Source organism: Pleurodeles waltl, chromosome 9 (genome assembly GCF_031143425.1).
Source record: "Pleurodeles waltl isolate 20211129_DDA chromosome 9, aPleWal1.hap1.20221129, whole genome shotgun sequence".
NCBI classification, from domain to species: domain Eukaryota; kingdom Metazoa; phylum Chordata; class Amphibia; order Caudata; family Salamandridae; genus Pleurodeles; species Pleurodeles waltl.
In genome coordinates, this window is record NC_090448.1 from 738,369,145 (window position 1) to 738,385,263 (window position 16,119).

A 16,119-nucleotide genomic window follows, 5' to 3' on the forward strand; every position below is an offset into this window, starting at 1 on the left:
CTTCCCTGGCCACAGGGCCCCAGTACCATGGGTACCTTTTACAAGGGACTTAACTGTGTGCTAGGGCTGTGCAAATTGTGGAAACAAAGATACAGTTTTAGGGAAAGAACACTGGTGCTGGGGCCTGGTTAGCAGGGTCCCGACACACTTTCAATCAAAGTTGGTATCAACACTAGGCAAAAAGTGGGGGGTTACCATGCCAACAGTGGCATTTTCCTACATATTTACACATATAAAGTCAGATTTCAAAGTTTTAAGCAAACACACATGGGTGTGCATATTTAGATAGATAGATAGATAGATAGATAGATAGATAGATAGATAGATAGATAGATAGATAGATAGATACTAAAAACAAAGGTTAAATTCATGATGTAATTAGCAGGGGCGGCTTGCGGGGCTTTGTTGGGGCGGGGCAGCAAATTAATAAAAAATAAATAAATAAAAATAGCTTACCAGCTTCGCCGCCCTGCTCCACTCCTGCACTGCGGGCACAGGCTCCCAGCCTGCCCTGCGGCCAGTCCTGATGCTGCTCAGAGCAGTGTCAGGATTGGCTGGGAGCGCCCCAGGCATACTTGAAGCCTGTGCAAGCTCTCTCCAGTCCGGCAACTGTGTTGCTGGGCTGGAGAGAGCATACTGCTCATTTATGTTTGGCCATCCCGAGACACCATACATGCGCAATGAGGGGAGTGCGCAGTGCACTTCCCTCATTGTCGTCATCCCCAATGCCCCCACCCCGTTAACAAACAAAACAATAATAAACATGGTTTATTATTGTTTCATTTGTTAAAGGTGATTTGCAGCGGCTGCTGCTGGTGGTGGGGGGGAGCGATGCTCCTCCTCCCTAACGGAGGATCCACACCTGGTAGTTAAGCATTTAAATAAGATATAAACTAATGTTTAAAAATAAAAATAAAACACTGCAATTCATCAGTTCTACTTTACTAAGATATTTATAACCAACCATAATTTGATAAATATGCCAAACACATTCCTGCGATGGTATAATGCCATAAAATCTCAGAGCCATGTCTACAAGTCCAGTGTAAGATAGGCCACATCTAGGTGGGACACCCCTGCATTCTACATTATTCAACAACCTGCAATGCCTCAGCAACGTTTTGGAAATAAACATCCACAACTTCTGGATGTCCTTACTATATAAAATGTGTCTATTGCACTGTATTACATCTGTGTAACAGAGGCACTAGCCTAGATGTCCACTGCTGGATAATCAGTTGTCAACAGAAGCTTCAGCCTTTCTCACTGATATTTTGAAACAGGTATTTACATTTAAACCTCAATCACCTTTCAAACATAACTCTGCAACCCACATCAAAAGCTTTCACCCTGTAATTTGCATAACATGGAGTAATATTTGCATCAAACTTTAGTGATTTGTAAACTAAACTGTGCACCCTATAACTTTCAACATTCACAATTGTACTTCTCCCCAGGGCTTAAGCTATTTCCATGCTACACGACCTATTCGTGTACCCTCAATACCTTTATGATGTATGTGACTTTGAAATTACCAATGATGTCTTCAGTGATGTCACCTATGATGTAATTTAATATGTCATAATTGATGTCATCAATTATGCCATTCAACATGTTGAATTATTTATTATGGGAGGTCATAAGCATTGCATGGCAGGGCCAACTTTTCTCATAGATAAAGCGCTTTTAGTTTTTCCAATAAGTGTGGCACCGTTTGACAAATCTTCACAATGTTTTTAAAACTAGTGTACCAGATACTTCAGCTGCTGTCTGGAAAGTTTTGCGGTGAATCATCATGCAGGGCTGATAAAAGGGGGGGGGTGGGGTTATCCAAAACTCTTTTTCCCTATGCAATGGCTATGGGGATTTTTCAGTTTATAGTCATGACTACAGCCTGAACCAGTGAATGGAATTACACCAAATTTTGCAGAAAGGCAGATTTTGGTCTAGTAAGCACCTTTTTGTGATTTGGTGTAAATCTGTTTGGTGGTTTCAGAGTTGGTAATGAAAAAAATAGATATCTAGGGACGCGGATCCTTCATGGATCAGCGGATACCCCCGAGGAGGTTTGTGGATGCCCGCGGATACCTGCGGATCTGGGTGAGAAGCAAGGCCCTGATTGCTGGCTGCAACCTGAAAAGAAAGTTGAGGCTGCTCTTTTCTTTTTTGGCTAGGCCCCCAGAGAGAAAGCGTAAATAACAACACACTTAAGGGGTTAGGTTAGACATATCATGACCTAATAGGACACATGCAGGGGTCTCTGAGGGACCCTTCATGAACAAATAATTGCCCTTATTTTTTGGGCAGATCCATGGATGCGCAGATCCACTGCAGCTCATAGCGCCACCCCCAGTGTAAATCCGCAATGGATCCATGGATCCGAAGCCCAATGGGAAAAAGAAACGTCACCCACTCACACACCATTCCCCCGCCATGCACGGACAAAGTCTGTGCGCAGCGTTTGGATAAATGTATTTGGGGAGTTATACTTCAACTTATGGTTATACTTAACCAAAGAATTATAATTTCTTAACATAAGTATAATTATAAGTATAACTATAACTGCTGAGTTTTGTGTGAGTAAAACATCAACCTAACTATAATGTCCCTGTAACCTTTGTTTTTCAGTTAATTATATATATATATATATATATAATAAGAGCCCCAATCAGTCAATCAGTCCCCTTTTTCGCTGTGTTGCTGTGGGGTGTCACGTGGTGCGAGACACAGTACCCTACTTGCAAATATCCCCACACTCTATAACAGTGTAGAGTCACGCGCACTCAGGAGAATCAGGAATAAAGACATTTCATTCAAATGTAGACACATATCAGGGGAATTTCATTTTTTTTGTTTTTAAACATTAGTTTTTTATCTCATGTCAGCACCTTACTATAACATCACTTTAATCTTTGTTTTTCTCAGTACCTTTCATGACATTTTTTAACATAAAATAAGGCTGCTAAACTTGTTTGTCAACTCCAAGAAGGAATCCCGTGCACATCCCGTGCATTGTTTTCTGAAGTATCTGTAAGACCTCAGATTCGCTCAGGCCTGCAAATTTTTTTTGCTTACTTTAATTAATCTTGGAATTTGGCCTACTGGTTTCTCATACTCTACACATGAGTGTTACCTTCGTCACCTGTAAACAATTGGCTCACATGCTCTGGAGCCGGTAATTGAAGCTTGGTATTCTTCCTTGTGTGGGCGTGTGCTTCCAACCCATTGTTCCCAGATCTGGGAGCCGTGCTATATAAATGCTTTCTAAGGACAACGACTAACAATTTACCAGGAGCAAGCATCTCCTCGAAACATCAGGCGGACCGTGAAAAGGTATGTACGACTGGATCACAATCTTCATTGGAGAAGGAAACTATCTTTATCTGTAGGTGAGAATCATTTTGAAAGTTAGCTGAAATCGGCTATCCTTTGCTGGAGAGAGACCAATCTGTCTTTTATCGATGGCAAAACGATTTCTTCAATTGGATGATACCCTTAACTTATGGGTACTTGCTGGCTGAAGCTTAGTGCAAAATGTAGCTTGATGGTGGGATTTCAATGGGCTTAGAATCACTGCAAATTAAAGACCCAATGATGCATAATTGGCTGGTTGAGGGCTAAATGTCTGCATCATTTTGGTAAGCCAGGGAGGCTACTATGAGGTATGAAGTCAGTATTTTGTGTTTAGAGCCCTGTGTTTATTGACAGTGTAATCCCCAGGGGCCATCTACTATATTTTCTTGTGTTTAAATGTCTTATTGTAAAGTGAGACGTACACGCTATGGTTTCTGGTTAGGGAAAGAATATGCATAGCATCCTCCAAAATAATCTTGTTTTTTGTACTAATTGTTATGTTAAGAGAAAGTCTGTAAGTGTAGCTTCTCCAGTTTGTTCTCTTGCACGATCTTAACGAGTCCATTATTGTTAAACCTTGAGTTGCATTAGCAGAAGGAAAACATGAATCAACTCAGGGAAAAGGAAAAGAAGGAAAAAGTAATTTGCATAGGAGCTTTAGCAGAGAGAGGAGCTAAAGATGGGTGAAAAAAGTGAAAAACTGAAAGAGAACCAGAAAGGACACCTTCTAACATGTTTTTGGTGCTCAATGAAATTCCAAGGATGTGGGAAATGACAGAGGCTTAGAGCAGTAGCTGAAGATTCACAGCACGAAAACAGTTACAAGTGTGGCCTCACCATGTTTCTCAGGTCCAAGCGTAACTAGCTACTTTAGTCCAAGTTTTTGCTTTGAATTCTGGGAATTGTAGTCTTATGTATTCCATTATAAAACAAGGAGCAGCTCATTACCTATACGCATGGGAAGCTTGGCAGCTATTCAAAGTGCGACATGATGGCAAAATACCAGTCTCTTCATCAACGGGCCACCTCCACGAACAGGAAGGGGAAGAATTAAAGGACGGATAAAAGAGAAAAAGTGTAGGGGAACCTAGAAGAAAAATGGTCAGTGAGCAGATGAGAGAAAGAGGGGGAGGCAGGGATTAAAGAAAAAATGTTGGCCTGGGAAAACAACACAAAATGAAAATGGAGACCTTAAAGGAAGATCAACCGTTTTGTTACCATGGGTGCTAAAATAAATTAGCACAATGTTTTTCAGTCCTTGGTATTCATTGTGGCGTCCCACTGGTTTTGGGAACTAGTAGCTTCATCAATAGTGGAAACCTCAAGATTGTTCATTATTTCCAGAGCGCACTGTGTATCGATGAACTATCCCACCACTTCAAAAATAGCCCGATTACATCTCCTTCATGTTTTGTCTCTGAGAATTTAGAATGTGTGCGAGCTTGATTTACCAATTTGCTTGGAATTTTCACACAGATCAACTTCTTGAAAAATACCTGGCAATCTCTACACAAAGAAGTCTCTCCTGAGCTGCATCGAACACCTTAAAATAAGTTAGTGAGATCAAAAGAAGAGAACCATGACTCAAGACAGAACGCAGCAAGATTGCCAGGTATGTACAATCCCTACAGATTATGTTTTGGAAAAAAAAAACGATATGCTAAGAAATTTAAGAAAATACCAGAAAATACCAGAAACGTTTTATGTGTGTTGCTCCATGTAAAAGGGGAAAGTGTAAAGTTGTTCCGCCTAGAAGGCCACTCTCTACACGTATTTGTTTTTGGGAAAATAAGGGACTAGTCAAAGATGTTCTCTAATGTTCTTCAAATGTTTTATTTTTAAATTCTTAAAGTCACAGACATAGGACTGCCTAGAAATGTCCGGAAAATGTATTTCTTGGGTGGAGGGGTTCCACAACTATCTAACTACAGCCAAAATCTACCACATCCATGTTGAATTACTGTCTGTTTTATTTAGGAGCAGTCGGTCAGTCAGATGATGTGCTGCGCCTCCAAATGTATGAGTAAGTATTTTCTCATATTCCTTTGACAGGGTTTTTCACGATGTTAAATCAGAAGGACAAGGCTGACAGCACCGGAAACTAAGGGACACTTTTTTTTCAATATTTTGTGCGGCAAGTCTCCTTACTGCGCTGCGTGAAAGGGCAGGGATGTGCTGGATTTAACATATTATTGTGCATTATTTTCCTTTCCTTGTGCTGACGCCCTTTTGGCTGCCTAGTGCCAACACTGGCCCCCTTGCATCGTGGTGCAAGGGTGCCTGCATTACAGACAGGATTGTTTTTGTATGGGAAGGGGCACCTTCTTGAACAAAAACAATTCTCTGAGGCATTTTCCTCTTTTTGTGTGCTCTGCAAAAAGCATTACACAAAGAAAGAGGAAAAAGTGAGGACAAATAAAGATATTTCTCCTCGTTACACCTCACCGGGGGAGGCGTAGCATTTTGGCGCATTCCCAGGTCTATCACTAATGGTAAATCTGGGAATGCACCAGAATTCATGGGAGAATGTGTGGGAACACCCATTCTTCATCCATGGAACGCCTCCCGGGATGGAGTAACGCAACACAGCAATTTGCAGAGTGTTGCGCTACTCTAGATTTATCAAGCCACGCAGGGCCATGCAGGATGGCCTTGTGTGGCTTGATAAATCTAACTTAGTAGTTGTGTTGCACATGTGTGACGCAAAAACTTAATAAATATGCCCCTATCAGACTTGTGATGTCTTCTGAAATCTAATTTTGCAACAGCACGGCGCAGCTCACGGCTGGTTTTATGGTTTTAGTGGGGTGCGACTGGGCACTGACCTGGAGGGGTGCACTGACCTCAAGGGGGTTGGGGGACGCTGTGTTGAGCAATAACTTTCAATTTTAAAACACTTGCTGAAGAGTTCATTGTGGACTGAGCTTTCAGGCAGCAATAAAAATGCCAATGTGATTAATGTTCCTGCTAGAGAGAGAGAGATGGGAGTTTTGTCTCGTGGCAGTTTTGACTCACCATGAAGTAGTAAGGAGGGTTAATATGCCTGTTGCAAAGAACAGATCTGTATTTTATGTGGCTAGCAGGGTGGGTTAATAATGCCAGACTTTATCTGTGCTTTAAAACAAATTAAATGTATGTGACAGAGGGGCTATGGAGAGATGTGGGGCACTTTTGCAGGTGGTAGTGAGGGAATCTAAGGAGTAGGTCATTGGGATGCCCAAAAAGTTTGTCGCATGGGGTGCCACCAGTGCTAAAGCCGGGCCTGGCGAAGCTGCTTCAGTTGCTGACAGATCTGCACTGGCTGTGTGTACAAGATGGAACTAGTACCTGAGTCACTATGCAGTGTCAACGCCACCATGTAAGCATTGACAGAATGCCCTGAATTGATCACACAAGTAGTTTGAACACACTGCCACAGCTGTAGCTAGACTCTAAAAGGGTGGTCTGTTATGGGGAGCTCATTCTGTCTTTGTACATTTTTTTAATTTATATTTTTGTGTTACAGAGATTCTGATGTCCCTCATTTCGCTGGTTTGGATAGCGCTGGCCATTGCTGAAATCGTCATAGGTAAGAAAAGACAACCGCACGCTCTTGACTTTGGTTGATTCCTAATCTAAGTCTCAGGCTTTCCCTTCTGACCCCAGGATTTGGGACATACTACGGGGTTGAACTTTCGTGTTTTTTATTCAGTTAAGGAAACATTTGTTTTTGTTTTCAAAGTTTAAAGCAACCTGGCAGACTTTGTAATATAATGGCTTCATGACCCTTGATCTACCTATATCGTGTTAGATTTATACTTTGGCCAGGTATATTTTATGGATTTTGAGGGCCCCTGTTTGGAACAGGTTTGAATTTATGAATCCATTTTCAGCTTTTCATGCCCTTTTCGGCAAGGTTCATGACAGTGCACAGGCATACTCATCCAAATTCTAAGGGGCAGATTTACGAAAAGTGGTGCTGCACACAGTGCAGTGCCACTTTTCTTGTGCCCCTTAGAGCACTCTTCCACCTTCATGTGTGCACCATATTTAAAATGCGGCGCACCATGGCGCAGAGTAGGGGGCAATAGCGTCAACATTTTTTGACATTGTTGATGTACTGTTCAGGGTTAGCGCCAAAAGGTTCTCTTAGATTTCACTACACAATTTTTGCAGTCCCCCTAACAGGGGAATGCCCCCTTTGCATACATAATGCATGGCATATGCATAATGTGGCGTAAAGGGTTACAGAGTGGCGTAATGCATACATTGCGCCACTGTTAAAGATGGCGCTGCGTTTTTGAGATATCGCCTCATTAGCATAAAAAAATGATGCTAATGTTGCAATATATGGTGCAAAGGAATCCTAAATCTGCCCCTAAATGTGTTTACATTTAGTATTCAGGGACAGTGGCGTGTTTTCAATATTATAATTGAGCCCCAGCTCACTAATATTTTTACTAATAATCTTTATGCCCACCTGCCTTTTCTCATATGTGAGGGACTTTGATCTAAAAGAAACTTTTTATGGGTGTTGCCTGGTGTTGAAAAACAAACATTTCTCTGCTAAATGTCTGTAGCAGATTTCAATATATTACCCTCATTAAAAATAAATTAAAGAAAAACTGTATTTTTAAAAAAATCGTTAGGAATTATTCAAGGTCATCAGACATGAGCAGAGCTAGGTCTATCAAGGGCCCTCTGAAAGGCTGGGGCCCTGGCCCTCCTTGCCCTGGTGTTAAAATGTATCTGACCCTGGATATTTTTTTATACAGACCTCATATCACAGTACAAAAATGTGTCTGTGTGTAATGTGGACGTCCTAGTCACACAACTCAAAAGACTCTTGATAATGGGATACTGCTAAAGCAACCCTCCTGGGGGCCAGAAGTTCAGCTCTCTCGTGCCAATGCCTAGTTTGCCAGAGTATATCTGTACCCGTAGTCCTGCGTTTCCATTCTCAAGGGCAGCACTACAGGTTCCAAAATGCACTGGGTCAGTAGGCTGAAAAACAGGCGCAGCAAGGGTAGGTCTACATCGCCCAGGCTGAAAATGCACGCGGGTCAGAGTTCTTCTCTTTGTTAAAGATAATGGAGATGGCTGCCTCGGGCCAATGTTTATGGCTCTTTCGCTCCTGCTGCGGTTCACTGGCCCACTCTGCCCACTCCTCTGTGCCCTGGAATTACTGGAAGTTTCATCGCGGTTTCTACATACCACGCTAGCGTGCTGAATATTGTTTTTTTGCCCTAGATAGGAAGGCACGGCGAATGACAGTGTGGCAAGGAATCCTCCCTCACTATAGCGTGTGGCCATTTTGCATAATCTGGGAACTGTTTATGTTAAACAACCACCGGGGCGAGTTTCCAAGAAAATATGAAGAACAGGTTTTGGGACACCTCTGGGTGATTAGGAAATTATTACTGCTGCCTGTCGCCAATTGGCACGCAGGACATCTGTATCATTTCAGAGTCTACGCAGTATCCCAAATATCAGTGTCACAGTGGCACAATAATCACGATAATTATACACTGCCGGTGACACATTGGGTATATATGCGTTGATGATGTGTGGAATACGGTATGACTCCTATGGGTGGCTTCAGGATGCTCTGGAACGCGTCCCTCTCCTTGAAGAGGCACTCTACTCCACCCACTTCCCCCTCCCGGCTTCGTAAGGACATTAATAAGTATTATAATAAAAGAAACGTTAACAAAACCCCGTGGGTCTGCTAGAGGCACAGAACACAGAGAGACTATTGTGCACAGAAAGTGCAAGATAGTTTCAGACAATGTGATGTACACGGTGAGACCAACACACTTACAGGCAGTCACTGACAGATTGCAAAAGTCGGCAACAGAAAGAGATGAAGTGAAAAAGCCAAATGAGACAGTGGTTTAAACGTCTAGTTCAAGAAAGACAGCCCACAGCCGAGCTGGAGAGCCCAGTGCTCGAGGGCAGCAGACACAGGGTTGTCCCGTTGATGTATTTGTGGTAAATGCTTTGGGCCTACATCCTAGGAATTTTGAAAAGAAACCCTAGAACTAAAAATTGCAGAATGCTGTTGAGTGAAATAAAATATAGAAGGGGACCGACGGGTCAGCCTGTTCGCATCCTCTAGCAAGCACTGGTAAAGCCAATAGGTCTGGGTTTAATGTGCTAACACATGCAAACCCTTTGATGAAAGCTGCACATTTATGCATGCAGGTGCGTGCATGCTTCATCACCAGTCATCTTTTTTTCGTTTCTATCTCTGAACTCATGTGTTCCCATCTACACTTTCCAGGGATTTCTGGGAAGGCGATGGAAATGGAAATCATTTAGTGATGCTATCTATGTTCAGGGCCAATATTTACACCCCATAATATATCTCTCACTCTAAATACCAGAATTAAATATAGAACGATTTGTTTGGGTAAAGGAAGATATTCAAAACTATGTCCCTTTTTGATGTATTGCTATTATCAATTATTGTTAGTGCGGTGGGAGCAGTGTTGTAAACATAAACCAGCGAACAAACGTGTTTTTGTCTTTTTCCCTCAGTACATTTTGGTATGTTTGATCTGCCTAAATCTATCCGTGGGACATTGTACGTGTGCTGTGTTAGCCACAAAACTCACAGTTCCTCTCTGTTTGGTAACAAGAGATAAACTCATGCCAGAATTCAACATACCACTCATTTTGAAGGCCTTAACACTGCCAGGGGGTTTGAACAGGTTTAAATATTTCACAAAAAGCCAAAACTGTACTTTATAGTAGCCTTGACAAACACGTAGTGGCTAGCGAGTGTACGTTGTGGTCTGTATAAAAAGGGGACCCCTCTCCTGTGATAGTTGACTGAGGTTACAGGTATGTCTGACTTTGTGTTGTGGGGTGAGCAAGTACTAGGTGCTTAGTATGGAAGGATTAAAATGCACGTACCCACTTAAAAAAAGTAGCTACTTCTCCCCCACTGGAGGACACTCTCCCAACAGGTATTTGTATAGCACAAAACTAACCAAAGGGCAGCGGACCCTATTGAAGTAGTACCCGCAGCTTAGAAATCCTCGTACTCTAACATTTACAGTGCCCCACCCTCCATTGAGAAACGGCGGGACTTTCCCCTTGAAATTAGTCTCCTTGCCTAGGCAGAAAGGAAACCTTGCACATGTGAGAGTAAAACATTACAAGTAATTATTCATATTTAAATGTAGCATTTCCAATTGAAGCTTTTGCACCAGAAACACGGGTCTGTCGTTCTAGAAAATGGCTCTGTAGGTTATTAGCATATCTGTTCAAGGCCTTGATTATCTTGCAACTCAGACTCCCACAGCTGCTGCTGGCCTAGGCGACATAACAGATTGTTTTCAGTAAACACCAGCACTGGTTTTAATGGGCATGGATGCTTATATTGTCCTCGCACTGCAGTAAATTAAACAATGCACTCCATTGCAGTGCATGGAAATGTCACTGTTCGTTGACCGCAGTTGAACAACTTAAGCAGAATACCACAATTGCTGCCCAGTCAAATGCATGTAAACAAGATTAACACAGGGATGAAGCCAAAGGCCTTTTTTCAATACTGATTTTTTCATTTTTTCCGATGATTACACGAGCTCTTGCAGACAGCTAATGCATTTTCTAAGACGACCTTAGAAAGGCATAGAGTCTATATCTTGTTGCCTTAGTAGATCAAAGTGTATTGCAGGGCTCCATTACAAATCTAACGGTCTTAACTTCCGTTTGTGCCAGTCCTCCACACGAGGAGCTTTACAAGTATGTTACAGCAGTGTGCTTTTTTTTACAATCACAGGTTCTGTGTATTTGAATAGCTGTGTGAATCAACCCTACATCCCAATTTATCTCATCGTCAATGGAGTCACCGTGATCCTTATTTCCATCCTGTCCATGGTTTCTGCATTCAGGCCCAACAAATTCGTCTTATCTTTGCTGACACTGCTGAGCCTCTTCTGGTTTGCTTGGCTGATCACAGGTAAAGAATTGTCTTTTATATGAATAAGTGTTATGAAAGTAAACTTTTAACTTTTTCTATAACCTGGATTGAATGTTAAGGGGCTAGTTTAGAGGTTTGCTAGTGGAATATCTACGCACTTGTGCAGCATATTAGGGTACTCGTCACACTTATGGTTCAAATTCTACCATAGCGGCAGAGGTTTCGCTATCAAAATGGCTGCCCCCAGCATTGCAGCACACACCGTGACAGAGGTGGGGAATCTTTGCCAGAATTTCTATCAATTCCTTTATAGGATGATAGAATGTGAACATTAAAAATGTACATCCATTGTGTCTTCAGACTGGAGATGTGGTCTAATGGCTAGACCGGCCACCTAGGCTCATCTCAACATTCTTTGATTCCGGGCAAATCTCTTAACCTTCTTATCCCACTCTATACACCTCCTTCTAAAAAAGTGTAACGTCTAGCTCTCAGTTACTATGCCTGGTTCTCATGTAAAACGCTCTGATGCCACCTTGGACCTGGTGCATGCTATATTAAACTGCAAAAATAAATAACTCAATATACAGTGTGTGTCTCTCACTCAATGGAGTGGGGTTTCCCAGCTTGTTAAGGACACTGAGCAAATCGTTTCATGAAGGTCGGACACTCTTGACATGATGATTTCGCACAGTGCTAACTTCTAGGACTGTGAGTTAGGAAGCTCCCCCTAACAAGGTTTCTAAATAAATTTTGCCTCTACCCATTACTATAAGTTCAACAAAGTAGGATGAAACAAAATGATAAGGTTTACTTCTTACTCCATTTTACCCTTTCCGCCATTCCTAGAGATGAGATGGATCTCCTGTCAATTGATATTCATGAGATGTTGAATTTTATCAGCACATGTTAAAACAAAGCTGTGTTTTCTGTGAAGCCTCATGCCATTTACAAGTAGTATGTATCAATGTTGAGTTAGGTGTGCTTCTTCCCACATCACTTACAGACTAAAATTGAATAAATAATAAATTGGCTGGTAACCTACGGGGCAGATGAAGCCCAGCATCAAGGCCCTCTCTCTTATGGTTAGCACTGCCCGAAGATTCCCTGTGTGGTTAATTTTGAGTGAAGCAATGGCATGAAGGGGCATTGGATGAACCTAAAATGCTGGTAGAGCAGAACCTGAAGTTGGCCAACCTCAAAGCACAACTGAATTCATGTCCATCTTCGTAACTGTTTTTCCTCTCTCCCTTTTGCTCCCACAGGTAGTGTTTGGACCTTCCCCCTTTACCCCGACTTTTCTCCTTGCAACAGAGTCGTCTACCTATTTACATTCTCCATCCTCATCATCCAGTGGATCATCCTGGGCCTCTCTCTCCCAATGATTATTATCAAACTTTTCACCATGTGTTCTTCCTGTTCTTCTTGCTCCTCTTGTTCCCGCTGCTCTTCCTGCGGCTGCTGTTCCTTCCTAACTAAATACTAAGGAGGCTGGACATGGACCAGCCTCCATGACAGCTGAAAAGAGAAGCACTAAAAGCCATTGACAGAAGAAAGACATGACTATTTGGACAATGGAGGCATACCCATAGCATGACGTTATCCTTCCTGAATGGACAATTTCTTGGTATAGCGATTCTACTCACCAAAATATAAGGCAATAAGTTGATTATTACTGGACAACTTTGTAAGTAAAGATGGCACATGTTGGTTTTCCTTATGGCCAGAGACATGAATCTAGTTCTGCACCAAACACAGTCAAGTACCACGTTGAAACATTGCATACAGTAAAGGGATATCTTGCTTGATGACAATCTTAAACTGTAGGCTCTGTCAACAGAATTATTTAAAAAAATTCTTCGGAGAAAGAAGGCACAGCTATTATTTTATTTATTTATTTTATTTAATGAAGAGAATGTCAGCTGCCGCATGCAGCATGCATGCTTTTGAGATTAAAATGTAGACATAATGCTCAGCAACAGAACATCAGCTTTCCTTCTTTATAATGTAGGACAGGATATCTGGCATGTTTGTGGTGGAGTAGCCACTCGCCAGACTCTAAATCAGGCACTTAGTTCGCTGATGATTAAAGCCCAGACTGTCTCTTTCAGAAAGAGTAAATGACACATTACTGAAGGTATGATGGCTGAATGCTCATCAGCTCCTAATTCCAGTGGTCACGTTTTATTTTCTGTGTTCAGACAACTGTGAAAAATAGGGTGGCAGCTGGCTAGCAAGTGACAGTGTTTACTACTTGGTAACATCATTGCTTGTGGTCCGGGGCCATCACGGAAACCTATGTCTCAACATTAAATGAGTTCCAAATTGACGTGGGCTAATTAAGAGCAATATGTGGCACCTAATTTATGACCAAACTGGTGTCAGAACTCTTGAGGTCACTAACGTTATCATTGTCTTTACAAGAAGGTGATATGATTCATAACCCATAAATCTGTTTTCAAAAGTCTTAACAAGATTGTGTTACAAATGCACTAATTCCAAAAATGGAAGGTTCTTCTTCGAAATGAACACACATTATTTCATGTCTGCATTTAGGAGTTGAAATAATGATTTTATCATTTAGAAGCTTAAACTATACCACAGGGCACTTCATCGAGGGCACTGCAGAACACATTACCTATCACAAAAATGTTTTACTAGCATCCAGCAGTCAGACATATTCAAACATTCACACTGAAGAAACACAAAAGTGTGCCTTTCCAGAACTCAAAAGATGTAATGGGCAGAAAAAGTAGTACCTGTATGCTGTAGACGAATTGTAGAGAACCCTTTGACTCCAATGAAGAAACAAATGTCAATGTCTTTCCTTAAGCAATGCAACTGTTTAATGGGTAAATTAAGTATTATATGCCAAGCCTACAACAAAACAGTTTCTAACTATCTGAGTATATTTTACAAATTTGGAGACGGGTATCAAGATGAAATTCTATAGAGATAGAGAGATGACAACTCTTATTTATTTCTTACGGATCCTAGTATTATTATTATGATTATTACCTATTATTATTATTCTTTTCCTTTGTCTCTCTCTATTTTTAGATTTAACACTGTGACTAGTTTACCTGTTTTCCATATTGATGTGTGATTTGTAACGCTTCAGTATTGTCAAAATCATATTTAAATATCCTTAATAAATCACTTTGACTGGATTTATGGTAGTCTGTGATCTGTTTTGGCTATCGTGATGCTATACGTGTAATATATTTCTACACAGCACTTACACTGCACATCATCCACCATCTTCACAGAAAGACCCTAAACTTACTGTATGAGAGCTCTTGTCTGCTCTTTTTGAGTTTCACTAGGGTTGAAGCCACATTGGAGAGTTTGGTCTTGCAACCATTGGCCTTCACTGTAGTGGGCTCGGGATTTGCAGTCTTCTTCAACATCTTTCAGCTGAGGGTATCTTCCCATTGTTGACTGGCCCTGCTCAGGTAGCCACGTCCATCTCTCTGCTAAAGCGCACTTGTCGATGTCTCCGAACCATAGCGCCTGTGTCCACGTCTTCCGGTTCCACTGTTGACAATTCTACGAAATATAAGGTCAAAACATTAAGGGCCTGATTACAACTTTGGAGGAGGGTGTAAATCCGTCCCCAATGTGACGGATATACCAACCGCCGTATTACGAGTCCATTATATCATATATAACTCGTAATACGGTGGGCAGGATATCCGTCACATTTGGGACAGATTAACACCCTCCTCCAAAGTTGTAATCAGGCCCTAAATGCTATAATATTTAACCTACAATACCAGAAATGAGCAACATATCTAGAAGGCATACTTAATACCAAATCTTGAAGTGGGTGTAGTGTCTGAATTAGGAAGGGGACACAACTGGTTTTTCACAAGAAGCTAAAATAAAAATAAAAAGTATTAGCAAAGGCAGTAGGTCTGTGCGTTAATGTTTTAAGTCATGAAAAAAAAGGCATGCACAAATGCATGAACTCTGGGGAATATTTAAACTTAGTTTGCGCTGAATTTGAGTAATTTTTTTATGCAAATTTGACGCAAACCTATCTCCATATTTATATTTTGACGTTAGACATGTCTAATGTCAAAATATAGGAGTTTGCACCATTTTTTGGATGCATGTACCCACCTTGCGTCAATGAGATGCAAGGTAGGCGTTCCCATCTAAAAATGGTGCTATCCCCATAGCCCCATATTTATCCCCCCATGCTAAAATGCCGCACGGGTGGGAGGAGGAGCTAAATAATGGTGCAAAGCTTGCTTTGCAACATTATTTAACGCCTGGGTCAGAACAGGCATTAGGGGACCTGTGGACCCATTTCCATGGTAAAACACCATGAAAATGGGTCCACAGCTGCCCTCCCCAAGCCACAGGAACACCCCCACCCACACCCGAGGGACACCAGAGGATGTGGGAACCCCATCCTAGGTGAGTAGGGTAAGTATAGGTAAGTATGTTTAAAAAAAAAAAAAAAAGTGCCATTGGGGGCTCAAACTTGGGACCCCCTGCATGGCACATGGTGCAGTGACCATGCCCAGGGGACACTTGTCCCCTGTGCTGGCCATTGGGGTGGTGAGCATGACTCCTGCCTTTCTAAGACAGAGTTATGTTTTAGGTGGTTGTGGGACAGGAAATGGCGTTAGTCTGGTTAGAGGCATTTTTTTTGCCTCTAACCAGGCTAGCCTCATTTTCTGACACACAACCCCCTCCTTCCCTACAGCCACCCCACCTTGGTAGCGTCTTTCTTGAAGACGCTAGCCCAAGTTTAACGCCGACTTGCGCCATTCAATAAACACGGTGCCCTGCTGACGTTGTTAAATGACGCAAGCCGGCACTAAACGTTTTGCGGCAAAAAGCAT

At 41.9% G+C, this 16,119-nt stretch overlaps 1 protein-coding gene across 1 annotated transcript; it reads left to right on the forward strand.

Annotated features, from left to right (window-relative positions):
• Positions 1 to 3,287: 3,287 nt before the first annotated feature.
• On the forward strand, positions 3,288 to 14,433 carry LOC138259895 (transmembrane protein 272-like). The gene is made up of 6 exons (XM_069207852.1): positions 3,288 to 3,333; positions 4,831 to 4,966; positions 5,332 to 5,377; positions 6,860 to 6,922; positions 11,123 to 11,302; positions 12,529 to 14,433. Exons 2-6 carry the CDS (start codon positions 4,934 to 4,936, stop codon positions 12,747 to 12,749), a joined length of 543 nt encoding a protein of 180 aa, XP_069063953.1. The 5' UTR covers positions 3,288 to 3,333; positions 4,831 to 4,933; the 3' UTR covers positions 12,750 to 14,433.
• The last annotated feature ends 1,686 nt before the right edge of the window (positions 14,434 to 16,119 follow it).